The sequence below is a fragment of the Monodelphis domestica genome, chromosome 6, assembly GCF_027887165.1.
Source record: "Monodelphis domestica isolate mMonDom1 chromosome 6, mMonDom1.pri, whole genome shotgun sequence".
NCBI lineage: Eukaryota > Metazoa > Chordata > Mammalia > Didelphimorphia > Didelphidae > Monodelphis > Monodelphis domestica.
In genome coordinates this window covers 72,552,130-72,579,854 of record NC_077232.1, presented here as the reverse complement: position 1 = coordinate 72,579,854, position 27,725 = coordinate 72,552,130, and the positions used below count along the sequence as shown (strand labels likewise).

General features: G+C 40.6%; 1 protein-coding gene across 1 annotated transcript in view; it reads left to right on the top strand.

Annotated features, from left to right (window-relative positions):
• The window catches only part of SLC49A3 (solute carrier family 49 member 3), a 58,025-nt gene that overhangs the window by 21,190 nt on the left and 9,110 nt on the right, over positions 1-27,725 (top strand). Inside the window, exons 5-9 of the mRNA XM_056802245.1 lie at positions 861-998; positions 3,461-3,577; positions 16,192-16,344; positions 25,404-25,561; positions 26,591-26,703. Of these exons, the coding sequence (XP_056658223.1) occupies positions 861-998; positions 3,461-3,577; positions 16,192-16,344; positions 25,404-25,561; positions 26,591-26,703 (679 nt within the window). The remainder of the gene's footprint in view (positions 1-860; positions 999-3,460; positions 3,578-16,191; positions 16,345-25,403; positions 25,562-26,590; positions 26,704-27,725) is intronic.

The window sequence follows — 27,725 nt, the reverse complement described above, 5'->3', positions numbered from 1 at the left end:
CCTTCCTCTCTCTCCAATCTTCATTTCAAATCTGTTGCCAAGGCCTCTCAATTTTAACTTCACAACATCCCTCTTAACTCCACTTTCTCTCCTCTGACACTACTACCATCTTGGTACAGGCCATCATCACTTCATTCCTGGAATATCGCAATAACCTGCTGGCTGTTCTCCAGGCCACAAATTTCTCCTCACTCCAATCCCTTCTCCACTCAGCTATTAAACTGGTCTTCCTAAAGTGCAGGTCTGATCATGGCACACTCCATTCCCCCTTCAATAGCTCCATTGGTTCCCTATTATCTATGGAATTAAATCAAAAAGCCTCTGTTTGGCTTTCAAAGCCCTTCATTATCTGGAGCCTTCTTGTCTTTCTGGTCTTCATAGACCTCATTTCCCTTCATGTACTCTGACATTTACCTCCTTGCTATCCCTTTCATAAGACGCTGTCACCTTCCAAGTCTGAGCTGTTTTTACTGGCCACCCTCAGTCCTGGAAGGTTTTCCCTCCCCAACTCTGCCTCCCAGCTTCCTTAGTGTCTTTCAAATCTGAATTAATGTCAAATGTTCAAGGAATCTTTCCCAGTCCTCCTTAATCTCAGGGTCTTCCCTCAGAGATTACCCAGAATTTGTCCTGTCTTCATCTTGTTTGTACCTAGTTATTTGCTTGTTATGGCCCCCATTAGACTCCAATCCCAAGAGCAAAGATTGTTTTTTGTCTTTCTTTAATGCTTAGCACTTAGCATAGTACCTGGTATGTAGTAGGCACATAGTAGAGTGGTAATTGACCCAGTGACCATAAACTGTGTATTTGAGCTTCTCCCCATGCATGCATATATACACATTCCTGTGTGTGTCTTCTGCCAGCTTGGAGTCTACATGATCCCTGCTGGTCTTGCCTGCTTCCTCGCCAGTGCCTGCATTTGGGAAAGTGTCCCTCCAACTCCTCCATCCATGGGAGCTGTCACCTCTACCTCAGAGCCTTTTCTTACAGGAATGTGGATGGTAAGTGCCTTTCAGGACAGACATACGAGGAACCCAAGACCTGGAATCGTGGTCATTCTTCCTCTTGGCCTCAGAAGCCAGGAATGTACAATTCAGGGAGAATTCCCAAAGTCCTGATTAGCCATTGGCTTTACTCATTGTAGGCAAAGTCATATTGGCACTACTTGGGGCACAGGGAGACCCTAAAGAAGATCAGCCCTGATTCTGAGTCAAAGAGAGAAGAAGAGGAGGAGGAGGAGACTTACTTACCAGGATTTATACTTAAGGAGCTCAGAGTTGGAATAAAGAGAGGGAATGGGCCACAAGAGGAAAAACAGACCTGAGCCCTGCCTCAGGGTCTGTAGGGGAGATAAAATGCATATTTTGATAATAATAATAATAATAATATATACATTAATAATAATAATAATCAGTAATTAGAGAAGACTATAGGATCCAAGTCTGGAGTTTGTAGTTCTATATTTGGAGTTCCTTCATGGAAGGAATATATTAATGCAGACTGAAACTATCAGGCAAGGCTGCATGGAAAGGGATTCTTTGTTAATTTATAACAGGGTATAGTTAATTAAGAAGGTAGAAAATATCCTCTCCACATTACTTTGCCCAATGGTTCATCCTCCCCTCTAGAGAGCATTCAGCAACAGCTTGACAAGTAAAAGAATGAATTGGCTTTGACTTTATATATCTCCCTGGTCAGCCCTGGGTTCTTAGAATGCAATAAAGGGGGGACACTAGTCACCCAAGGGCTAACCTGTAAGGAAGGGGGAAGACTGACACCCAGACTATCACTGCTTCTCTTAGTGTGACCTTAGTCAAGTGCCACTTCAATTCACTCATCTGTAACATGAAAGTTGGGCGAATGCAGATATTCTTGACCTTTCTTGTATCATGGTATCTTGTATCTTGTATCATCATAGTTCCCTTTAGCAAGCTGGTGAAGTCGATCAACCCCTACCTTATGGCCTACATTCATAATTGAAGGAAAAGCTAAATTTCAGGGGTTAATTAAAATAAAGATGTGATTTGCCATTTTAAAAAAAGTTTATTTAATGAATTAATTTAGAATATTTTTCCATGGTTACATGATTCATGTTCTTTCCCTCCCCTCTCCCACCCTCTCCCATAGCTGACACACAATTCCATTGGGTTTTACATGTGTCATTGGTCAAGACCTATTTCCCTATTATTGATAATTGCACTAGGGTGATTGCTTAGAGTCTACACCCCCAATCATATCCCCCCCATTGATCTATGTGATCAAGCAGTTGTTTTTATTCTGTGTTTCTATTCACCGCAGTTCTTTCTCTGGATGTGGTATTTTTTCTTGTAAGTCCCTCAGAATTGTCCTGAATCACTGCATTGCTGCTAGTAGAGAAGTCCATTACATTTGATTGTTCCACAGTGTATCAGTCTCTGTGTACAATGTTTTCCTGTTCTGCTCCTTTCGCTCTGCATCACTTCCTGGAGGTTGTTCCAGTCTCCATGGAATTCCTCCACTTTGTTATTCCTTTGAGCACAATAGTATTCCATCACCAACATATACCACAATTTGTTCAGCCATTCCCCAATTGAAGGGCATCCCCTCATTTTCCAATTTTTGGCCACCACAAAGCAAACAGCTATGAATATTCTTGTACAGGTCTTTTTCCTTATTATCTCTTGGGATACAAACCCAGCAGTGCTATGACTGGATCAAAGAGCAAGACAGTCTTTTGTCGCCCTTTGGGCATAGTTCCAACTTGCCTTCCAGAATGGTTGGATCAATTAACAACTCCACCAGCAATGCGTTAGTGTCCCAATTTTTCCGCATCCCATCCAGCACTCATTACTTTCCTTTTCTGTCATTAGCCAGTGATTTGTCATTTTATCCAAATTTGTGGATTCTCTGAAATCTAAGTCTAGATTAAGGGCCTGGGGGAGGTGGCCAAAAATGTTCCTAGGAGCCCCAGGAGGAGTTTGGGGGTTGGAGGGAGTGTGTGGTCTCTCATCAGAAGTTGTGCCTGGTTCCATGCCTCCATACTTCATCTTCCTAGAGACAAGAAGTAGGTTGTTCCATATGAGAACCATGCAATATATATTAGTCCTGTAGCTCTCGGGTTATACATCATTCGTCATGGATCCAAAGGAATTCTCCTGGTTTTGCATATTACATATAACATGTTCCATGAGCTTCTCTTTTGTATAGGCCACGTATGTCTGGAAAAGCCATAAATACTCTGAATTGTATCATGAGTTGTACATGTGTCACAAATAACATGTGACATGTGTGTCAGGGATAATATCATTGCTGACTTCCCAGATTTGGTCTGCCACATGAATAGATTCCTACCATCTCTTGTTCTGCACAGGTGCTGGTCTGGGATATTTCTGGGAGCCTGGGGGCAGAGTCTTAGGACAGAGGCCTCACAGTGGAGTTTCAGCTGGTTTTAGGTCTCACTTGTCTCCTTGGTCTTCTTCTCCAGCTCCTTCGGAACAAGGCATACATCATCTTGGCCCTGTGCTTTGGAGGCGGCATTGGTGTTTTCACAGCTTTCTCTGCCCTGCTGGAACAGATCCTCTGTGTGAAAGGCTATTCCAATGTAAGCAAGGGATGGGGAATATGGGATTGGAGTTGGGAAGACATGATGAAGCTGGGTAGGAAATAAAGAGGTGGCTTTTGCCCTGGGTGCCCTGGGGCAGGGGGCTAGCTAGGTGGCTCAGTGAATAGAGAGCCAGACCTAAAGACAGAAAGATCTGGGTTCAATTCTGGACTCACACACTTCCTAATTGTATGACCCTGGGCAAGCCACTTAACTCCCATTCCCTAGCCCTTACTGATCCTCTGCCTTGGACCCAATATTTGTATTGATTATAAGATTGAAGATAGGGGTTTTTGTTGTGTGTGTTTTTTTTTTTAAAGAGGATCCAGGTGGAGTTCTCTGATATCCACTCTTGATCTTCTCTAGTATGAAATAGGGACAGTCCCCAAGAGCAGGAGATACCAAGGAGGTATGAGTTTCAGGGATGAAAAGTTATCATTTCACAGGATGATGAGTTTCTAGAAACCATGAAGTCTTGGAAAGCAGCCAAATGGAAAATAATGGCCCTTAGAGCTAGAAAGGACCTCCCTCTCCTCAAATTTTCTTAGTGTATTTATATATGGATATCTTTTATGCCCCTATCACATTGAACCTTAGACTTATGTAGTTTGTTTATAAAATGTAAGCTACTTTGGAATCTGGAAGAGTCATCTTCATGAGTTCAAATCCCACCTTGGACACCTATTAACTGTGTAATCATGGACAAATTCTTATTTTTCTCAGTTCCTCCTTTGTAAAAAAAAAAAAAGATCTATAAAAGAAAATGTCAGACCTCTCCAATATCTTTACCAGGACACTGAGAGTTGGACGTAATTGAAAATGACTCAAATTGCAACAACAACATGCTGGAGGCAGGGTGTCATTTTTCACTTTTTTGTATTCTTATATAGCCTAGGACCATGTTGGTGAACCTATGGTACATGCTGGAGGGGCTGCTCCCTTACCCCCCTCTACACATGTCTGAGGACATTTCTTTCATCACTCACCTTTCTGCCCAGCAGCCCAATGGGAGAGCTTCCTCTCTCCCTTGTCTGGCATAAGGTGGGGGACTCACATGAGGCAGGAAGGTTACGGTTTAGGCACTCAGTCTCCAAAAGGTTTGCCATCACTGGCCAAGGAAGTGGTAAGCTACTAATGACTATTATAAAATTGGATTGTTGTTTTCACATCTCCTTTCACTCATTTTCCAAATGGGAAAATGGAGACCTAAGTAATCAATCAACAATCATTTGTATATTACATTATTAATATTAGTAATTTATATGTAAAAATTAATATTAATACTATTTATTATGTACCAGGGTCTGTGCTAAACCCTGGGGAAACAAAGAAAAAGCACAAACAGTTCCTTTCCTTCAAGGAGTTTATGTTCTAATCAGGGAGACAACATGTAATTCTTCAGAATATATAAAACAAATAGATTGGATGTTAGATGATCTCATAGGGGAAGGCACTAGCAACTTGGGGTTGGGAAAGAGGGGAAGGCTAAGAAAAGGCCTCCTTGAACATGTGGCATTTGAACTGAGTATTTAAGGAAGCAAGGAATGCTTAGTTGAAGAGTAGGAAGATGATATTTCAATCATGAGGAAAAGCCCCCACAAAGGCACAGAGACAGGAAATGAGAGTGTGTGCAAAAACAAGGAGGTCAATATCATTGGATCATAAATATAAACCTATATTGGTGGGGGAATATTTTATATTAATTAAAAATATTCATAATAAATAATATATTAATTAACATTAATTAATTCAAGGGAAATAAAATGTCAGAAGACTTCAAAATGCAGGAAGAGACCATATAATGAAGAGTTTTAAATGACAAAGAGGGATTTTCTATTTTCTCCTGGAAGTAATTGAGAGCCTTTGGAGTTTATCAAATAGATGTGAGGTAGGGAGGGCTGGCATGATCATACATGATCTAGGCATGTAGACATGCTTTTGCTATTGAAAGGAGGATGAACTGGAGTAGAGAAAGGCTTAAAAGTGGGAAATTTGTTAGGAGGCTACCATAATAGTCCATTGAAGATGTGATAAGGGCTTGCACCATGATGGTGGCTATGGGAATTGTAATAAAAGAATAAACTGAAGGGAAACTACTACTGATTGAAATAGAGAAGGTAAACTGAGGGGAAACTGTTTCTTCAGCAATGACTGTTGTTCTGTGGCTATGACTTGAGAGAGCTGCTACAGGAACCTAAACCTGCTTATTGGTGATGGAGGTAGAACAGAAAAATGCTGAGGGATGCTACCACACATGGATGCTGGTACAAAGGGAATACTGCTTTAGATAGATACTGGAGGATACTCTGGGGTTTGCCTATTGACCCCTACTGATTGCTGATGAATCAATCTATTTCCTAACCTCCTTTCTCACTCACTCCCTTCCTTAACCAACCTCTCCCTTTTGCCTCCCTCACCTCCCAAATCTTCTTGAAGTCTTTGCTTCTTCCCTCCCTCCTGAGTAAACTATAAAGATACTCCAGTTGCTTTATCAGTCAAGGGGTTTATTGGGATAACAGGATGGGAAACTGAGGTTAGAGGGATGAGGATTTCCCTAAAATATGGGGATAATTTTTAGAAAGGTTTGAGGAAGTATTCCAGTCACAAACTGTGACTCTGAGACAGTTAGGGAGATGGAAGACAGCAGCAGTTCAAAATCTTCTTTCTTTCTTCTTCACAAATCAGCCAGGTCTCTCAGCTTAACCCCAGAGAGAAAGCTCAAAATCTCTCCTTTTCTCCTGGCCAGCTCAACTCTCAAATAGACCACCAACTCAAAAGCTTCCCCCCTGGTCAGCTTCCACTGCTCAGAGCCAGAGAAACAGAGACCCAGTCCCCAAAAGCCAAGTTTCTCTTCTCAGTGTCAACTTCAACTGCTCAGAGCCAGAGAAACCCCCAAAATCAAATCAGCCTCCCAAAAATCTTTCATCCAGCTTCAAACCTCCAAGGAAAAAGAGTGATTTCCAGTCAGAGATAAAGTCTCCTCCCCCCAGTCAGCTCAAACTGCCCCCAACTGGGGACATTCCATTGGAACTCTGGTTCTTGCATCTTGGTCCCCAAGTCCTGCAACTTCTCTGTCGTTGTTGTTGGAGTGGAGGAAGGCTTAAAATTGTGAAGTTTGTTAGGAGGCTACCATAATAGTCCATTGGAGATGTGATAAGGGCCTGCACCATGGTGGTGGCTATGGAAATGGAGGAAAAGTTATGCATGTGAGACATGTAGAGAAAGAAATGACATTATATATATGCTATATAAAATATATAGCAATTGAGTGGCTATTTGGAGTGAGCAAGAGAGAGGTCAGTGATTGTGCTCTAGACTTTTGTAAAATGGAAGTTGAAAATGGGTAAGAGTTTTGGAAGAAAGAAAATGAACTTTGTTTTAGACATGTTGATTTATGTTCCCTTCATCAGTGGTGGTACCTAGGTCTTCTCGTTTTCACAGTCTAATATTCTGTCCATTGCCTGTAACTGCCTTGAAAGATGGATCCATCTTCCAATCTCCCTATGTCTTACAAAGTCACTTGGACTTTGTAGGATTCAGTTCAAATTCAACAAACATTTAATTAACACCAACTCTTCGCAAAGTCCTATAAAATCCGCTTCTAGGAGCTCACAGTCTAATGGGGATGGAGCAAAGATATGGGATATTGGATCGACCTGACTAATACAAACTACAGAGTGTAAATAAGGATGCCTAAGAGAGCTAGGAAGACAGACTTCATTTTGTATCTGTGCTATTCTGAGTCATAGTCAGAAGAGATTTATGCTTCATGGTCTTCAGATTTTATGCAATTCAACAAATATTTGTTGACCACTTCTCAGGCCTCAGGACTGTGGTATGCCTTATGAGACTATATACTTTGCAGAATAGGCATCAGCTTGTACCAATAGGACATTCCTCACCTGGGAGTTCCTTATCACAGATCCAGCCCCTATTCCTTTCTTTTTGTAAACATTTTCCCTGCATTATTCTTGGATGGGAGGTTGGTAATGAATGTTTTGGCCATGGCCACCCATGAAATAGACAATTCATGAAATAAGCCCAAAGCATCCCAGGTCTACACCACAGCTTCCTTCCTTGCAACAGCCCCAATTAGTATCCCTAAACTAATAAAACAATTCTTATTTTCTAATATCATCCTTATAGATGGTGGGGATCAGGATGAAAGATAGATAAAAAATACAAAATGACCCTCAGTACTATACAATTCCTTCTGTTTCTGGTAGAAAAGGAGGCAGAGAATGTGAAGAATTTCACATTTTAATATTGGTATTCTAGCTGTTTCTAAATACTTGTGAGATACTTGGTTAATAGGAGGAATAGTCTTGCTCTAAATGACACCAGGAAATATAAGAAAGATACAGCTAAAAGAAAAGGTTCAAACTACTTCTCCCTTCTAGTTCTCCTTAGAGAGGCAAATGAAGGAGTTGGCAGGGTTGGTGCCATTAAACGCCATAAGGCAGCAAGAAATTTCATTTCTAATCCAACAGGCATTTATTCAATATCTTTTATATACATGCTGCTTGGGATTCAAAACCTCAAGTGGAAAAGCTCCTGCCCTCAAGAAGCTTCCCTTCTAGTGTGGTTTTCTAGTGGTGGTTTTGAGGATGGAAGGATGTGGATAGATGCACACTGGTAAGTAAATGCTAGATGACAAGAAGAAAGAAGGTGCTAGGTAATAAGTGAGGAATCAGAAAAGACTTTTTGTAGTAGGTGGCACCTGATCTGAATCTTGCAGGGTGTTTGTTAGCTATTCTGAGAAGCGGAGATGAAGGAGTTGATTCCAGACAGTCTTTGAAAAGACATACAGAGAGACTAGGAAATGTCAACTTCAGGAACCAGCTAATAAGCAAGTTGGGTTAGAATTGTCAGTTGTATGAAAGAGAATGGCTGGCAGGTAGAAGGCACTTAAAAATGATAATTGATTGACTGATTAATAGGAAATGTCTGGAAAGGTAGACTAAAGCCAGATTCATTGGGCTGAAGTGGCTTTGTTTTACCCTAAAAGTAAGAGGAAGAGCCGTTAAAGATTTTGATCAGGGAAAGTGATAGAACAACACCTCTCTCTTGGGAATTTGGCAGATGAGTGGAGGATGACATGGAAAAGGGAGAGACTGTTGGAAGGAAAAAAAGTAGAAAATGGAGCAAGGAAGAATCTTTGGAAACAGGAAAGCCACCCAAAGTCTCAAAGTGGAGGAATTATTTATCAGAGGACAGTTATGGGGATCACTGGGACTTTTCAAGGAGCACAAGGGAGATTTCCAGAAAGTGGAACCCAGTGTTTGCAAAGATAAGAAGCACAGTCCCTAAATCCAGAATTATATACCAAGCAACCCCCCGAATGATCAACAAAGGCAAGAGATGACTATTTGCAAGTAGGCTTTGGAAAGTTTATAGAGAGATATATCCATCTCAGGGAAGTCTTTGAACTCTCAAAGCCTCATCCACCCAAAAATAAGCCTTTAAAGCAATCAAGATAAAGCAGTTGCCAACAAAATCAGACCAAACCACTAAAGGTTAAAAATTAGGTTTCAGATACATGGATTATCTAGGGGAATAAGGGGGAAAAAAACAACAACCCAAGAGGTAGAAGAGAGTGCAGAGCAGGCTAATCCCCAAAATGATGTCCCAGTCTTGATTAAGGGGAAGCATAAAGTTTGTTGTTATTTAGTTGTTCTTCAGTAGTGTCTGACTCTTCATGACCCTATTTGGGGTTTTCTTGGCAAAGATATCGAACTAGTTCACCATTTCCTTCTTCCATTAATTTTAAAGATGGGGAAACCGAGGCAAACAGGATTAAGTGACTTGCACAGAGTATTCTAGCTAGTGAGTATCGGAAACTGATTTTGAACTCCAGTCTTCCTGATTCCAAGCCAGACTTTCTATCCACTGCACTATCTAGCTGTCCCTTAAGTCTAGAATGCTACATAATTATTTGTATAAATATAGAGGAACTTCCTGAAGAAACCCTGTTAAGTTCAGATTAATAATAGAAATATCTATATATTAAAAGCTTGTATTCCTTTCTGATAGTAACTGAAGAAAAGAGAAATCTAACAGTTATAATGCTAAAAGCACATGTTCTAAATTGCCCTAGTAAAGAAAAAGTTATAAAACATACATATTATATATATTTCTTCTGCTTAGAATTGATACTAAGTATCAGTTCCAAGACAGAAGAGTAGGCAACTGGGGTGAAGTGACTTGCCCAGGACCACACAGCTAGGAAGTGTCATGTCAAATTTGAGTCTGGGACCTCCTGATTCTAGATCTGGCTCTCAATCCACTGAGTCACCTAACTGCCCTCCTGGTATAGTTTCAAGACTTTGGGGATACTTTGTATTTTGATAAAATGTTCTATACAAAATGAAGATATGTCAGTCTTAAACACCCATGAACCTAATAATTTGGCAACAAATTTCAAAAAGGAAAGCATCTTTATGCAGAGAAATAAATAAGATCTCCCATTATAATTTTCCAAAAGCCTATGATCACTATAAAAGACAAATAAGAAATTCTAAAGCCAAACAGAGTATTAAACTGATTCTGATAGACAAAGAAGACTTAATGGGAAAGGCAAAGCCAAAAAAAAATGCATATATATATATACACATATATAGTGTGCATTTTATATAAAATGTGTATACATATTAGTATTCATGTGCTAGGCTATATAGATTACATAAGCAAACATAAACACTTTGTGTATGATATATTATAGATCATATTATAATAAAACTAGCAGTAAATAGTGATACAGTTGAATAAAAGATATAGTCCCTCATGGAAAGGAAAACAAAAAGACTTGTGAATACTTCTCACCTGTTGCAAAAATATGAAACAAAATAGTCACCAGTAGATTGTTAAATTCCTTTTTATTTTTCCCTTACCTTCTTAGAATCAGCTTTGTGTATTGGTTCCAAGGCAGAAGAGTGGTAAGGGCTAGGCAATGGGGGTGCAGTGACTTGCCCAGGGTCACACAGCTGAGAAGTGTCTGAGGCCATATGTGAAGCCAGGACCTCCCATCTCTGGGCCTGGCTCTCAGCCCACTGATCCACCCAGCTGCCCCAAGAATATGAAATTATTAAAAAAAAAAAAAAAGTCCACTGAGACCAAATTGTCTTTATAATTGGAATCCAAGGATTGTTTAAGAACAGGAAAATTGTACAGTCTTCTCAACAACCACAAAAACCCAAAGACTACATGATCACATATTAGATGCAGAGGAAGCCTTTGACTAAAAGGCTTTCTTTGGAGGACTTACTTGGGTTAAGGAAAAAAATTTCTTAATAGGAATTGTAAGGCCTTTCCACAGTCTCTTAAGAGGTAAATCTTTGAAAGCATGAGCTAATATAGGTAATGAAGAAATAGGCATTAAAAAGAGCAGTTAAAATGAGGATTTTCAATCTTGTCATTGCCATTTAACATAGTTTTAGAAATCTTAGTAGCAATGCGTGAAAAAGAAATTAAAGGAATTCAGAGTAAAGAAGCTAAACTATCTCTATTTGCAGAAGTCATGATTGTGTATCTAGAAAACAAAGGAAAAAAATTACTGGCATTAATAAATGCTTTTAACCAAGTAACAGATTATAAGATAAACTCCCCATGATCTACAAGGCTATTTTTTACACTAAAATATCAAGAGAAAATGATGGAAAAAAGAAATAAAATACCTCTTACGATAATGGCAAAAATATATCAACTACTTGGGCATTATTTTATTGAGACACTTTCTGAGGTGGGGATCCAGGGAGACCCGCTTTCCTGGCTGTTCCCTTCTTCCCCTGTCCTTGGAGTGCAGGGGATCCCCCAAGAGCAAGCTCATAGATCACAGGCTTGAAGGGACTTTTGAGGTCATTTAGTACAGCCTCATTTTACAGGGAGGAGATCTGTGGGACCCCCAGCAGTCAAGTGACTTAAAGTCTTACAGATTGTCAGAATGCGATGTGAACTGGATCCCTCAGCTCCCAAGTTCAGGGCTGTTTCCATAGTTCACCAATCAGTGGGTGGTGACATTGACTGGTTTATCTGGGGTTGGTCCTACCTTTCAGGACTGGATTCTACTGCGTCATCACTATTGTTATCTGGAGCCATTATTGTTTCTCCTCCTTTACCCTGGAATTTATCTGATCTCTGACTTGTGCAAGGGGCAGGAATGGCAAGGGTTGGACAGGTACACCTACCAGGACAATTGCAGAAGGAATGTACCTTGCATAAAAGTCTTACAAAGAGTCCAGGGAGATCAAATCAGTGTAAACGAAGCCTGCAGAAATTGCCAGGGTGTTGTAAGTGCTCCTGAATCAGATCTGGGGGACAGTTAAAGATGGATTTCCTTATGGATATTTTCCACAGTTTTCCATCTCTACTTTTTACCCTTAGCAGAAGTTCCACTTGTCTTGAAAGGCAATATATAGTGGAAGGACCACTGAGCTTCAAGTCAGGAAAGACATAGGTTCAGTTCTGCCTCCAATAGTGGTTGCTTGACCATAGGCTTTGAAAACCCTTTGGCACTATATGGGTGCCAACTAGCACTACTCTCTAGAGAGACGGACAGGGCAGCTTGAGTGTTTTTCCTTGGGATGTCCTTTTTGTGTTTATATTTACTTCAATGAATTTCCTATGGTCTTGGCAAGCTGAATACAGAGAAAAGTATTTACTAAAAGTGTCCTTAGACCCAGCTAGTCACCTCATTCAGAGAATATCCAGAGAAGATTCTTTCTCCCTCAAGGCATGCCCATACCACAGGTGAGAAACTTTCTCACTTCCAGGGCATGGGTGCAAGGGAAAAAACTCAAGGGGAATCTGGTGACCTAAGCTGGTTCCTTACTCATTTAGTTTAGATGGTACCCCTTTCAGTCAGCAAAAAGCCAACTTTTCTCCTGGAAAAGAATCCCCCCAATTTGTCACAAATACAGTCAAGCAAAGCAAATTTTTGTCAGTCATGTCATATATATACACATGTTTCATGTTACACATTTAAACATCTATGTCTACCTATACATAGTTCTCACTTACAGACCTCTAAAGAAAGCTATTTTTACATCATGTGAATTTACTGACATGGGAAAGGGAGGGGGGCAGGAAGAAAAGAAAAAAGGGGGCAGTCTGAGAGAGGGGACCAGAACATGGTTCAAGGATGCTTCAGGTTTAGGGACAGAGAATCTAGAGTAGGAAGAGGAACACAGGGGCCGGGGCCAGCCATGTGGGGACATAGTTGGAACCAAGAAGAAGAAGAAGTAGAGGGTAGTTGCATGGGGGCTGGACACAGGTACAAACAGGAGAGGACAATGTGGGATGTGGGGAGGGCAGAGATAGTCACCCAGGCAAGTGGGCTGAGCAGGACAATGGAGATCTCAAACCAAACTTCCATCCCTCACTGGGGGTCTCTCCTATATCCATTTTTCTGTTTTTACTTAGAGAAGGGATTTTAAAAGTTTTTTTTTGGGAGGGGGCAAGGGGTGGGAGGCCTTGGGGCACCGAGTCCCAGCACAGTGTTGCACAGTAAAGTTAACATAGGTGTTTTTTGGAATGAGTCTTTATTTCTTTCAGAATTCTTTATGTAAAGTCAAATGTGCATAATGCAACTTTACATAAAGCTAGAACTATTTATATATTCCATTCTTCCCTATGACTCACCTCCCTATTAGGAGGTAGTTAGTATTCATCATTAGTCCTCTGTAGTCATGGGTGACCAGAGTTCCTAAGCCATGCAAGGTTATTTGACTTTACCATATTGTTGTCATTTTATATTAATTGTTTTCTGGGGGAGGGGTTGAGTTTTTAAATAAGTTTATTAAAGAATGTTCATAAGAAGGCAACAACTTTTGCTTTATCATCTAAAAAAGGTGTTTTTCTCCATGCTGTATAATAAAGGTGACTTAAAACACTCCAGAAATATTCTTCCTACTAGCATTCTCAGAGGTAGTTTAGTACAGTATAGATGTATCTGCTCAATTCAGGCTGCATCAGTTCATAGAAGTCTTCTCAGGTTTCTCTGAAGCTTCCTCCTTCAATATTTCTTTTTTTTTTTTTAATAAAAACCCTTACCTTCCGTCTTGGAGTCAATACTGTGTATTGGCTCCAAGGCAGAAGAGTGGTAAGGGCTAGGCAATGGGGGTGCAGTGACTTGCCCAGGGTCACACAGTTGGGAAGTGTCTGAGGCCAGATTTGAACCTAGGACCTCCCGTCTCTAGACCTGGCTCTCAATCCACTGAGCCACCCAGCTGCCACCCAGCTGCCCCCCCCCCCTCCCCGTCAATATTTCTTAAAGCACAATTGCAGGGCAGCTGGGTGGCAGAATCAATAGTGCACCAGGCCTAGAGTCAGGAAGACTCATTTACCTTTACAAATCTGGCCTCAGACACATCCTAGTTGTGTGGTCCTGAACAAGTCTCTTAGCCTCATTTGTCTCAGTTTCCTCATCTGTAAAAATGAACTGAAGAAGGAAATAAAAAAACACTCTGGTATCTTTGCCAAGAAACCCTAAATGCAGTCACAAAGAGTCTGTGACAACATGAAAAACAACATCCAGCATTAAGCATTAAAAAAAAAGGAAAAAAAGGTACAATAGTATTCTTTCCCATTCATGAATTGATAGGCAACCTCTCAGATTCCAATTCTTTACCATCTCAAAAAGAGCTGCCATCATTTTTTTTTAGAAAACACTTACCTTTAGTCTTAGAATCAATATTGTAAATAGGTTCTAAGGCTGAAGGGCAGTAAGGACTAGGCAATGATGGCTAAGTGACTTCCCCAGGGTCACCCAGCTAGGAAATATCTGAGGTCAAATTTGAACCCAGGACCTCCCTTCTTTAGACCTGGCTCTCAATCCATTGAGCCACTTAGTTGCCCCTTGCCATGAATATTTTTGTACATCCTTAAGAGTTTGCTTTGTTTAGTATTAATCCTTTGTTTAACTTACCCTCCTTCTAATTTCACTTTTTCATTTATTGAGGGTAATATATTTCTGCACCCAACCCTAGGCAGGGTATATTCTTCCCTCCTTTGACCAGTCTAGATGATTGTGGGGTCTAGGTGTTCCCTCTATGCCTTCCTCTTTGTCGAGTCCTCTCCTTGTACACCTGGATTCTGTAAGACAATTTCCCTTTATTTTTTACAGGAGGCTGCTTGGGGCTCCTAGTGTCAGTGGGGTTTCTTTGAGCACAGCCTGAGAGAATCTTTGGAAAGGGGGTTATAGGAACTTCTGGACCCTCGGTTTGCAGGACTGAGAGAGGCCTCTAAAGGCCATGGAAGACACTGTTGGTATTTTTAGCACTGCCATGGGAATTTCCTGACATCTGTTTGCTTCTATTTCCTTCTCCTTCCTAGAAATGAAGGTAAAGTATGCCAGGGGAGTTTATCTGAGAGGTCCCCAGTCTCTAAGCACATACACATTAAAAATATTCATGTATGTTCTTACCATGTTCTGGGATTTAGAGGGGCTGAGCAGTTCAATGGAGTATGTTTGGGGTGAGCCTGGGGCTGGGGATTCAAGGAGCTTTCAGTTCAAGTTTAGGTTTGACCGCTAACTTTCTGTGTCATCTTGAGCTTGACATTTAATTTCACTTCTGTCAATGTCTACTGCATCTTTCCAGACCTCAGTTTTCCTTATCTCTGAAATGGTCAGGATGAGGAGGGATGTGGCTTATCACAGAATGAATAGTTGCGATGGAAGGAGATTTGGCCAGGACCCACCATTCACAGAAGCTCTGTCTACTTCTTGGTACTGTTGAGAGGAGGTGGGCTGGTGATAGTAATCAGTGCTGGTGAAGCTGGTTCCATCTTTGAATTCTCAGTGGTCAACCGTGCCTAGCACAGAGCACATTGTACTTAATAAATACTTATTGGACTGGGGGACAGTGGTGGCGATGAACCTGATGATGTTGGGGGCAGTGGTACCCCAATGACAGAACGTTGCACAGAACTGATTGTTTTTCTGATTATTCTTATATTCTTCTTAAGAGAGGGATGGGAAAAAATTTCTGACTGATGATAGCATGGGGTCTTCTCATCTAGGAGATGTTCAATAATTGTACTGAGTTGCCATCATGGAAGCAATGAGCTGCCATTCCCCACTGATAGGCATATTGATGTGCTCTAGTACAGAGACCTTTATCCATGTATTGCTTGGTAATAGCATGCCCCATATTAATGATATGTATTATTTTTAAACCCTTACCTTCCGTTTTGGAGTCACTACTGTGTATTGGTTCCAAGGCAGAAGAGTGGTAACGGCTAGGTGATGGGGGTTAAGTGACTTGCCCAGGGTCACACAGCTAGGAAGTGTCTGAGGTCAGAGTTGAACCCAGGTCCTCCAGTCTCTAGGCCTGGTTCTCAATCCACTGAGCTACCCAACTGCCCCCTATGTATTTTTTTTAAAACCCTTGCCTTCTGTCCTAATATCAACTTTAAGACAGAAGAACAAGGCTAAGTAATTGGGAGTAAATGGCTTGGCTCAGATCATAGAACCAGAAAGTGTTTGAGACTGGATTTGAACCCCTCTTCTAGGTTTGGCACTCAACTGTGCTACCTAGCTGCCCCCTGATGGTATGTTTTTTTGGTGATCATCTGCCCTGAGAGCTCTGATGACAGCTTGGCCTTTTTCCTTTTTTTAGGAATTTTCTGGCCTCTGCGGTGCCCTGTTCATCCTGTTTGGGATTATTGGTGCTTTGGTTCTTGGCCTCTACGTGGATAGGACTAAACAGTTCACTGAAGCCACCAAGGTTGGATTTTGTCTGACCACATTAGCCGCTATTGCTTTTGCTGTGGTAAGTGTCCATCCCAAATGTTTTCTAGAACTTCATGTGTATAATGGGTACAGGAGGGAGAGAGAGAATTTGAGACTCAAAATTAAAAAAATGAATGTGTAAGTGTTTACCCTAGGCCATGATGGGGCAGAAGCTGATCTGGAGATCATCTCCTAGGGCAGGACTTACGTATGGCTTTCTTCCTCATCTCTGGGGAAGGGCGTCTGTTGGGCTGCTCGTGGACCTGGGAAGGAATTTTTTCAAATTCGTGACTAGAGAGAGAGAGAGAGACAGACAGACAGACAGACAGACAGACAGATACAGACAGAGACAGAGAGACCAAGAGACAGAGACAGACAGACAGACAGACAGACAGAGACAGAGAGACCAAGAGACAGAGAGAGATAGAGAGACAGAGACAGACAGAGACAGAGACAGAAACAGAGAGAGAGAGAGAGGGAGAGAGACAGAGAGATAGAGAGAGAGAGAAGGAGAGAGAGGGAGAGAGACGGAAAGAGAGAGAGAGAGAGACACACACACACACAGAGAGAGAGAGAGAGAGAGAGAGAGAGAGAGAGAGAGAGAGAGAGAGAGAGAGAGCACAGTAAGGTTTGGGGATATATTCTGGACCTAGTCAGGAAGGGGCTCCAGATAGTGAACTTATTCCTCAGGTCCAGGGTACCAAGGAGCAAGGACAGTGATGGTGAAAGGGTGCTGCTATAGGCAGGAAGGAGAAGAAAGGAGAAAAGGTGGTTCTGGGATATGGAAAATAGGGATAGAGGGGTGAGACTATATAGAATATTCATGACTGATCCTCATAACAGTCCAATGAGGTTGTCAAAACATGGATAGTCACAGAACTCTACACAAATCTAAGAACAAGAAGAGACCTCAGTCATTCAATTCAGTTTCTATCTGATTGAGAATCCCCTTCAACATTACCAATAAGGGGCATTCTATGAGCATAGCCAAGTCATTTCACTTCCCAAAGCTCTAGTTTCCTAAATGACAGCTAAATGGCATAGTGGATAGAACAGTAGGTTTGAATTTGGAAAGACCTGGATTCAGATCTAGCCTCAAATACTTCCTATCTGTGTGACCCTGAGCAAGTCATTCAACCCCATTTGCCTAGCCCTTGCCTTCCTGTAATAGAGTTGATAATAGGTCAGAAAGTAAGGGTTTTTTTTGGGGGGGGGGGGAGGAAATTGGGAATTAGTAAGTGTTCACTGGGCACTTTACTAGTTAACTAGGCACTTTACAAATATTATCTTATTTGATCCTCACAACAACCCTGGAAGGTAGGTACTGTTATCTTCATTTTACAGTTGAGGAAACTGAGGCAGATAGTGGTCAAATGACTTGCCTAAGGTCACACAGCTAAATAAGTAGCCAAATCCAGATTTTAACTCAGATCTTCCTGCCTCCAGGCTGGCACTTTATCCATTTATCCACCTAGCTCCAATTTTACCTATCTTCTAGAACTGTTGGAAGGATCAAATGAGATGATAGGTGACTATGATGGTCTTTAGATATAAATATTAGCTATTATTATTACTATTATAATGGTAGGAGACTTGCCATTCCCAGGATAGACTTTTGTGTGGCTGTAGTTTTTAGGAATATCTTTCAAATTTAAGTCTACATTTCCCTGTATGATTGAGGATTTTGAATTCTCTAATTTTTTTATGTCATGATTAATAGTTTGTGTTTCCTCTTTTGGAAATTATCTGACTTCTTTGGTTATTTGTCCTCTGACAGGCAGGCATGGACTTGCCTAGAGAAGAGGAGGGGGTTAGCCATTCATTATTGCACTGGTAAATTTGTGTCAGTGCCTTCTTGAGTCAAGATGTCAGATTTCTCTTGGAAATATTTAATGAGAAGGATTTTCTTTTTAAAAAAGGTTTTCTTGGTACCTTTTAAAAAAAAGTTGGAGTTACTTTCCATTGCCTCTCCTCTTCTGCAACAAAGAAAGACAGTTAAGTGAAACAAATAATGGACTGGTGGCTAAATTTTTTGAGAAAATTGCCTGGACCTAGCAGAGCCAGTCTTTCTTACCAAACTCTTCCTTTCTTCTTAATCCCTTGTCATTAATCTTCTTTTTCACTGCTCTGAGGACATTGCCCTATCAGAGATTAGATCAGAGACCTCTTAATTACTGAATGCAATGACTTCTCCATCCTTGCCTTTCTTGACCTCTCCTTGCTTTTGAAAAAAAGATTAATTACCTCCCCTTCTTAGGATATTCTTTCTTTCATTATTTTCCTTGGTTCTACTACTTTTAAAGCTATTTCCCTCTCTTTCTTTCTTTGGGGTTCACAAACACATCTCCCTAAAATATTTATTTTCTTTTTCTTATTTTGAATACATTGGGAATTTTTTTTGCAAAAATCATTTTAGTTTTATATTATTGAGTCCATCTTTTTTGCTTCCAAATAAAGTCCCTCCATTTGTTCAGTAAATCTTTTCCTTCTCTTTTCAGTTGAGATCTAGGCACTATGCTAAGCATTAGATATGCAAATATGAAAAAAAAAATGACAGGCCTTGTCCTGAAGGAGCTCACAATCTAATGGGGGGAAGACATTCACAAAAGGAAGCTCAAAAAGGTTGAGGGGGCGGTTAATTCTCTTCTTTTGGTAATATTGATATGTAATTCTTCTAAAAGTTATTGTTGAATCTGGTTCCTTTCCCCAGTGTTTTGTATTGTTCGGCTGATCAAAATAGATCTTTTATATATTTTTTGTTCTACTTCTGGATTTTCTATTTAGTTCCATGATTATTTTTCTCTTTTTCATATTGTATCTGATCATTTTATTTATTATCACTCTAGAGGCTATTTTGAAATCTGCTCCTTTAAGTCCTCCTTCAACTTTTTCAGGCATTGCCTTTACATTCCTGTAACTTTATTATCATTTTATCTATTTTTAGAGCAACACATTGGTCTTGTGATTAGTATTGCACTGAATCCGCTTTATGAGTTGGAAGAATAATAGTCGATGCCATCATGCTGATTACATGGAATCCCAGAACATGATAGGGAGGGCTTCCTCCTTGAGGTCCAGAGTCATCCAAAGGATTGACCCAGCATTTTACATGGGCAAAAAAAGGGAAAGAAGACTGCCTGTTCCCCGAGTCGTGACATGCAGTTAACCAGCTATCCTATTTTGCTGGTTCCTCAGTGCAGCTAGCATGGACAAGCACTTAACAGTCAGGGAGGGGTTCTTAAACCAGAATCTCCAAACTTGTTTTTTTTTTAATTTTTATTTTTAATCTGTAGTTCAGTATCATTAGTTTCCTTTAAAATCCTAATCATTACCATTCTTCTGCTTTGGAACTGATACTTAGTGTTGATTCTAAGATGGAAGGTAAGGGTTTGAATAAATAATAAATAAAAACATAATTCAGAGGAAGGGGTTCCTCAGTTTCTCCAGGTTGCCAAAGGGGTCCATGACAAAAGGTTAAGCACCTCTGCTATAGGTGAGCAGTGGGTTTAAAATTTAATGATAATTGTAATATTAATAACTATCATATAATTCTTTAAGATTTGCAGAACACTTAAAAATAGTAGCTAATTTGATCCTTACAACAACCCTGGGAGGTGTCTCCACTTTTCTATCTGTAAATTCCTTTAAAAAATTTTTTTATTGTCATGCAAAACACACTTCTGTATTGGTCATTGTTGTAAGAGCACACCAATACAGAACTAAAACTCCAAAATAAAACCATAAAGACATTGATGTGAAAGATGACCCCAACAGTTCTTTCTCTGTAGGCAGAGAGCATTTCCCATCGTAAGTCTTTCAGGATTGTCCCAGATCATTGCACTGCAAACTGAGAGTAGCCATATTTTCACAGTATTAGCTCCATTTTGCAGATAAAAATAATATCAAGCATGTACCAGGAACTGTGTTTACTATGTACCAAGCACTGTGCTAAGCACTTTACAGTTATTATCTGATACTTTCAACTACCCTGAGGGGAAGATGCTGTTATTATTTCCATTTTACAGATGAGGAAACTGAGGCAAATAGAGAATAAATTATTTTTGCACGGTTATACAGCTCAATCTACTCAATAAACATTTATCTTTAGATAAAGGTTGGATTAGTGACCAGTGTGGTCCCTTCCAATTCTGAATTTCTATGATTCTGCTTCCATTCATACCTCCACTGTCTTTTGAGTGGTCAAGAGTTTTGGGTTTTTTGGAGAGTGTAGTGTTCCATGAGTTATAGCCATGTGACATCCCTGAAAAAATATAGATATTCAAAAGATAGGTTTTAAGGTTCCAAGACAACCCCAAGGGACTCATGATAATTAAAACACACACACACACACACACACACACACACACACACACATGTTATCCACGGCCAAAAAGGAACTGTTAGAATATGATGGTAGATCAAAGCATTCCATTCTTCACTTTATTTCCTTCTTGCATTTTTTATTCTGTATGTGATATGTGTCTTCAGTCACGACATGGGGAATATGGAAATACATATAGTATGAAAACTCTAGTTAATCTATATCAGACTATTTACCACCTCAGGGAGATGGGGAGGGAGGGAGAGAAGGAGAGAATTTGAATCTGAATTGCAAAATGTCAGAAAACAATTGTCACAAATTGTTTCTATGTTCCTTCCTTCCTTTTCAACTTATGGTCTTAGAATGGTCTTAGTATGGTCTTAGAATCCATACTAAGTTATCAGTTCCAAAGTGGAAGAGTGATAAGGTCTCAGCATTTGGAGTTGTGGCTTGCACAAGTGTCTGAGGTCAAATTTAAAGCCAGATCCTTCCAGATCTAGTCCTGACACTCTGTCCACTGAACAACCCAGTTGTCTCCTGCCCATCATTTATGCACATCATATCTTCTTCATAGAATAAGAGTTAAGCATGGTTCTCTCTTAAACTTTCTTAAGATCAAAGTTCTCATTTATTTTCTCAAGAAAGAAGTTGTCTTAGTTCTTTCTCTTTGTGCCTCCTACAGTCCACCTCAAGCCATGACTGTTTAATCTTTCCAGATAGATGACAATTAAAACTATTAACTCTCTGTCTCTCTCTGTCTCTCTCTCTCTCCCTCCTTTCTCCCCCCCCCCCCATAACAATATTCAAGGTATGTGTGAGAGAGAATCTTGCAAAACATTTAACTCCCTGGTCACTTCCAAAGGCTGACTTTGAAGTATGACTTTTTTCCACCTGAGTTTTTGGGGGTCCATTTGGTTTTTAAATGTTGACCTTTGTGGCTTTCGACTGCAGTGCTTAGACTAGCTTGAAAACAGATTCTGGGAGTCAGACTTAATTCCCATAATTGTACAGATGCTCTGTTCCAACTTCTTTTGGACATTTCTGTTTCTTGAAGGAGAACTTCATTGAGACCATGATTGATGGTTTTTTGACAAATGATGTCTTTCTTTCTGTCAGCTTCAAGGACTTTTTCTTTGTTGTTTTGAAGTTTGATGATGAGCAGAGTGGACTGGTTGAATTTTAAATTTCTCTGTTGGAATGCCATAGATTTGCTATATAGAGTGTAACTTTAGAGGAAAAAAATAATGCTGGGAAATATACTTATGAAAGTTCTTTATCCTTTTTTTTTTTTTTTAATGTCTTTCCAGGACCTTCAAATCCATCAATTCCCTCTGCATGGCTTCCAAATCTTCCAACTGAGTGCTTTTCTGGGCTTATTTTGCCTTTCTGGCTTTTTTCATATGTTGTGTTTTCTCCTACACTTAGCTTACTTTTCATTGAGCCCATATTTTTTATGCTATTTTCCATTTGCTGAATCTTGTCATCTCTTCTTGAGATTTTTGGGGGCTGCATTCACTATTTTTAATGCCTCTGGCTTTAAAACTTCCTTTAATCCCTTGAGTGTGTCTGTTATCCCTTTGGTCAATGCCTAATACAGCACTTAGCACATAGTAAGGACTTAAGAAAATGATCATTGGTTGCTTAGTTATATGTCTTGGGATTGTTGTTCAGTTATTTTTCAGTTATGTCCGATTCTTTGGGGTACCATTTAGGGTTTTCTCAGCAAAGATACTAGAGTGAGGGGTAGCTAAGTGGTTCAGTGGATTGAGATTCAGACCCAGAGACAGAAAGTCTTGAGTTCAAATCTGACCTCAGACACTTCCCAGCTGTATGACCTTGGGCAAGTCACTTAGTCCTATTACCTAGCCCTTACCACTCTTCTGACTTGGAATCAATACACAGTATTAATTCTAAGACAGAATGGAAGGGTTTAAAAAAGAAGATACTAGAATGATTTGCCATTTCCTTCTCCAGCTCATTTTACAGATGAGGAAATTGAGGCAAACAGGGTTAAGTAACTTGCCCAGGGTTACATAACTAGTACGTGTCTGAGGCCACATTTGAATTCAGGAAGATGTGTCTTCTAGACTCCAGACCCAACACTCTTATCTATTGCACCACCTTGCTACATTATGTTTTATACTATTTAGGCTATTTCTGTTTGCCTTTCTTCTGTTTTTTTTTCCCCCTAAATTCCATAATATGTGTTTTGATGTATCAGAACCATCCTTCAGATTTCTCATCACCCCCTTGCTTAAGTTTGAATAGAGTTGTGAGAGTTTCTAACCACATCATTTCATTTTGGAGTTTTTGTTTTTATTTTTGAAGAGAATCATGAGGATTGCAGGCTCCTCTGCGATCTTTAGCTCTTACACCGTCCTGAAAGGCAATCCCTTATCATCCCAAGATGAAATCTGCCCCTTGAAAACTTCCACCTGTTTTTTGCCAACTCTTGAAAAGCTCTCATCCTTCTTCTCTGTGACAGGACTTCAAACATTTGGAAAGTTATTATGCCCTTATGACATTTTCTCTACAGCAAAACTCTGGACTCCACTTCTTTTAACTGATGTTCATGTGGTACACAATCAAGGTCCCTTGCCATCTCCTGCCTGCATTCCACTTTGTCAGAATCCTTATTAAAAGATTTTGCTGAGAATTGAACACAATGATCCTGAGATATTCTGACTGAAGATGAGAGTAGCCTAGCAGGGAGAAAGACAGCAGAGATGTAATGTAAACTTCTTGAGAGCAGAGATTATTTCCTTTGTCTTTGTATCCCCTGCATCTGGCACAGGGCCGACGAAATGTTTGTGGTTGATTGTTTAACTCTCACTCCCTTCATTCTGGATATTATGTTCCTATTAATCTAGTCTGTGTAGACAGAAATGGGCTACTGTGTCACACTTTGGACATACTGAGCACCCAGTTCATTAAAACTTCTTGTTCTCTAATCCTTGAATTATTATCTATCCATGCTTCCCCCCCTCATGTTATCTGTACAATTTGATTTTTCTTAGGACTCTACATTTATCTCTGTTAATTTTATTTTATGAAATTTGTCCCATCATTCTAGCCTCTTGAGATCTTTCTTTTTAAACACTTACCTTCCATTTTAGAATCAATACTGTGTATTGGTTTCAAAGCAAAGGAGTGGTAAAGGTTAGGCAATGGGGTTAAAGTGACTTGCTCAAGAAGATCACACCTCAAAGGAAGTGTCTGAGGTCAGATTTGAACTCAGGACCTCCTGCCTCTAGGTCAGGCTCTCAATCCACTGAGCCACCTAGCTGCCCTTTCTTGAGATCTTTTGAAAACTTTTTAATAAAGTAACCTCTCTTGAGAAGTGCACATATTTAGACATAACAACAGTAACAAACAAAAGGTTGAAAAAAAGAGCCAATAAAATAAAACCAAAGAAAGACTAATGGTATATGTGTCCTTTGCCCATCCTTTTCAGTTACTTGCTGGTTGTCCCAACCTCAAAGATACATATACTGACTTTAGTACAGTAATACCCAAACCATCCCTCCTCTCTTTGAGAGCCTTTAAAAATATTTTAGGGGAATTTACTGTGAATTTCTTGTGATCATTACCGTGTTTAATTACCTGTATATAATCAGTCTGGTTTTTTCTTCCCTCTGTATAAGTTGTCTCATTTCATATGAATTTTGTTTATCTCTTTTTATCCCAATATTCTCATGTTTCTTTGAATGTTTGACATTTGCCATTTCTTACGGCATAATAGTATTCTCCCACACAGCTTTTGTTTCCAGCTTTGCATAGGGTAGGAGGGATATTACAAAGCATGCTGCTAGGAATATTTTTATTGCTATGGTCCTTTTTTCTCTATCAAGGATCTCCTTTTACTGTAGTCTCAGTAGTGATCCCACCTGGTCAATGGGTTTGACATTTTGATAATTCTTATTGTATAATTCCACATAACTTTAACAGTGGAATACAGTATGCCTGTTTTATTTTGACCACAAATGCTATAGCACTGAATTTATCATTAATATAAAAGTCCTATTGAAATTATTTTAGGTCCTAGTTCTTTCATTTGGCTTATTAGTTATACTACACAGCCTTGTTGCATCCACTTGTTTAGTAAGGACAGTATTTACTCCTTCATTGATAAAAATATTGAGTAGCACAGAGCCAAGGATAGATCTGTGGGGGCACCATTGTTCTGCCTCTTGATTAATATTATTCCCTATGCCTAGGGCCTGGATATTGAACCAATCCACTTAGTTGTACTGTCAGATAGCCCATAGTTTTCCATCTTCTCCAGCAGTGTCCAAGCTTGGCTCTAAAGGAAGCAGCCCTTAGAAATATGGACGCAGTTCAGCAAAAGGTCCCCACTTTGGGGGAAGCCATCAATCTGCATTTGGCCTGTTGGGTTATGTAAAAGCCCCATTGAATTTTAGTATCTAACAGTATTTGGGAAGCATTGTAATGCCCAACAACATTTAGAAACCATTCTCCACTGATCCAAGGCCCTGTGTCCAAAGGCACACTCTTCTCTGAATTGCAATCAGATTTGAGGATCTCTGTCTTCTTGGCTTAGAGTTAGAGGTCAGTCTGTAGCCAGGCTCAAGGGCCATTCTATGGTGGATGTTGGGGGAACTGTCTGAGGATCTGGCCCTTTTCTCTTGCAGAATCTTGAATCATCCCCTTTTGAAAAGGAATTTTGCCCCTATGTTGGCTCAGGCCCTCTTCACAGCCATAGACGTGGGGGTTGGGGTGGGATAGTATTCCTGATGATTCTGCTCTTTCTGCTCCAGGTATCTCAGTTCCAGAAGCAGATGGTATTGATAGCTGTGGTTTCCTCTCTGTTTGGATTCTTTGGTTTTTCCATTTGCCCAATTTCCTTTGAGTTAGCTGTTGAATGTTCCTATCCAGTGGGAGAAGGCGCTTCCACAGGCTTGGTCTTTGTGATAGGGTAAGTACTGCCCTGGCCCTCTGCTGACCCTCCTATGGTTGCATCCTCCCCAAGTGTTCCAAACCCGCCTCTGTTCATGCCCAGCCATTTGTACTTTCTGTTTTCTGCCAAGCCTTCTTGGGGGAGGAAGCACTCCTCATAACCTCCCATTTACCTGCTATTCCTATGTGACCACTCTACAACTTTACAGGTGTCTCCTTTCTTTACTCTCTGCCAACCCTATTGCCTTCTGTTTTTCTGGTAACCCTGTATGACTACCCCTACAACCACCCAAATGTCCCATTCCTATCTTCCTTTGTCAAATCCTGTATAGCCAACCTCTCAAGGGTTGTCTCCTCACATTCTTCCAGCCTATGAGGAACCTCTGATCCCTTCCAGTCCTGTGTAGTAGCTACCCCTAAACCTTTCCCAAGTGTCTCACCTCTGCCCACTATTCCTCTTCTGATCCTGTTCCCCAATCCCTGTCTTGCTATCCCTGTACTCCTTTAGATCCTAATGCTTCATACTTCTCTGAAATTCTTTCATCATCCTCACTCCCACCAAAAGGACAGTTGGGTCCTGAGGCAGAGTTAACTTAGGTTACGTGGGAGAAAGAGCAGCATGACCAAGGGCCTTGTTGACCCTAGATCAGTGATGGTGAGCCTTTTAGAGACCTTAGAGACTGAGTGCCCAAACTGCAACCCTCATCACCGTGCATGTGAACCCTTTCCCCCACTTTATCCCAGACATGGGAGGGAGGAAGCACTCCCATTAGGTTATTGGGCAGAAGGGTGGGTGATATGAGAAATGTTCTCAGGCACAAGTAGAGAGGGGAAAGGGAGTAGCCCTCTCTGGCATGCTCTGACACATATGCCATAGGTTTGCCAACATGGCCCTAGATGGTAAGTGCCTAATTATGTAATAGGATGCCAGAGCCATGTGATCTATCTTATTGAATCTTTTCTATATAGCTGGGAAAGTGCCTTTAGATTTGAGAGTCAGGAGCCCAAAAGGACAAGAACTCAGGCTCTGGCTATATTTGTGTTACAGACAAATTGAGGGTGTCATCATAATGGTCCTGTTACAAGCCCTGACCATACAGCGCAGTGCCCCTGGCCCTTCCACATGCCAGCTGCAGGCAGACACCACTCTGGACTGGACAAGTGAGTAAATAGTGCCTCTGTATGAGCCTTTTTTGCCCAAAAACATTTATTTGAAGCTGTTGGGAGGGCACTGGCAGCAGCAGAAGCTATCACACTTCCTGGCTGAGGACATGTGCAAGTCACCTCCAGCTCCTCTGCCACAGCTACTCTTTTTCTCCAACAGGATCACTCTTCTCTGGACAGGAAATTCAAACAACTACCACCTCAGGGGTGGGCCAGATCAGATCAATCACCAGCCATTTCACCACAATCACCACTTTTCCCTATTCTGCTTGCCCCATGCCAAGCCACATTGGATTCAATTCTACAAATATTTATAAAGAGCCTACTATGTGCAAGTACTCTAGCAGGCATTAAGGATACAAAAATTAAACCATAGCCTCTGCCTTCAAGGATCTTACATTCTAAATGCCATTCTGTTCCTCTCTAGCTAATTCCATTCTGTCCCATCCTACTTCACATAACCCTAGTCTGTCTCATTTCCTTCCAGCCAATTCCACTGTCCTTCATTGGACTCTAGCTCATACCATTCAATCCTAGGCAAGCCTAGCCTAACACATTTCATTACACCCTTCTTCATGAGACTCTCTTACTTTCTCCCACCCTTTCCTCACAACTCCATGTTCACATTGTGTCATGAATGTGCCATGAGTGGTAGAAAGTGTAAGTTCTTATCCAGTATGAGCATCCTCTTGAATTCAGAATCCTATTATGCATTTCATTGAGGACTTGCAGGGGACAGGGTTGGGATATGTGCTAAGTGGAGCAGAAAACTCAGGAATTGGGAATTCAGAGAAGGCAAGTGTTATGGAGGGTTGTAACTGTCAGAGAAGACTGCATGGAACTGAGGCTTGGGCTAATTCTTAAAGCTGGGATTCCTGTAGACCCAGGAAATTGGCAGAAGCTCCAAATGGGACAATAGCAGTAGCAAATGAAGGAATGAACCCTAGAACATTCAGGGGACAGAGAGAAAATAGGACTTGCTCTGGATTGAAGCTCAGGTACACTCCAAAGTGAGGATT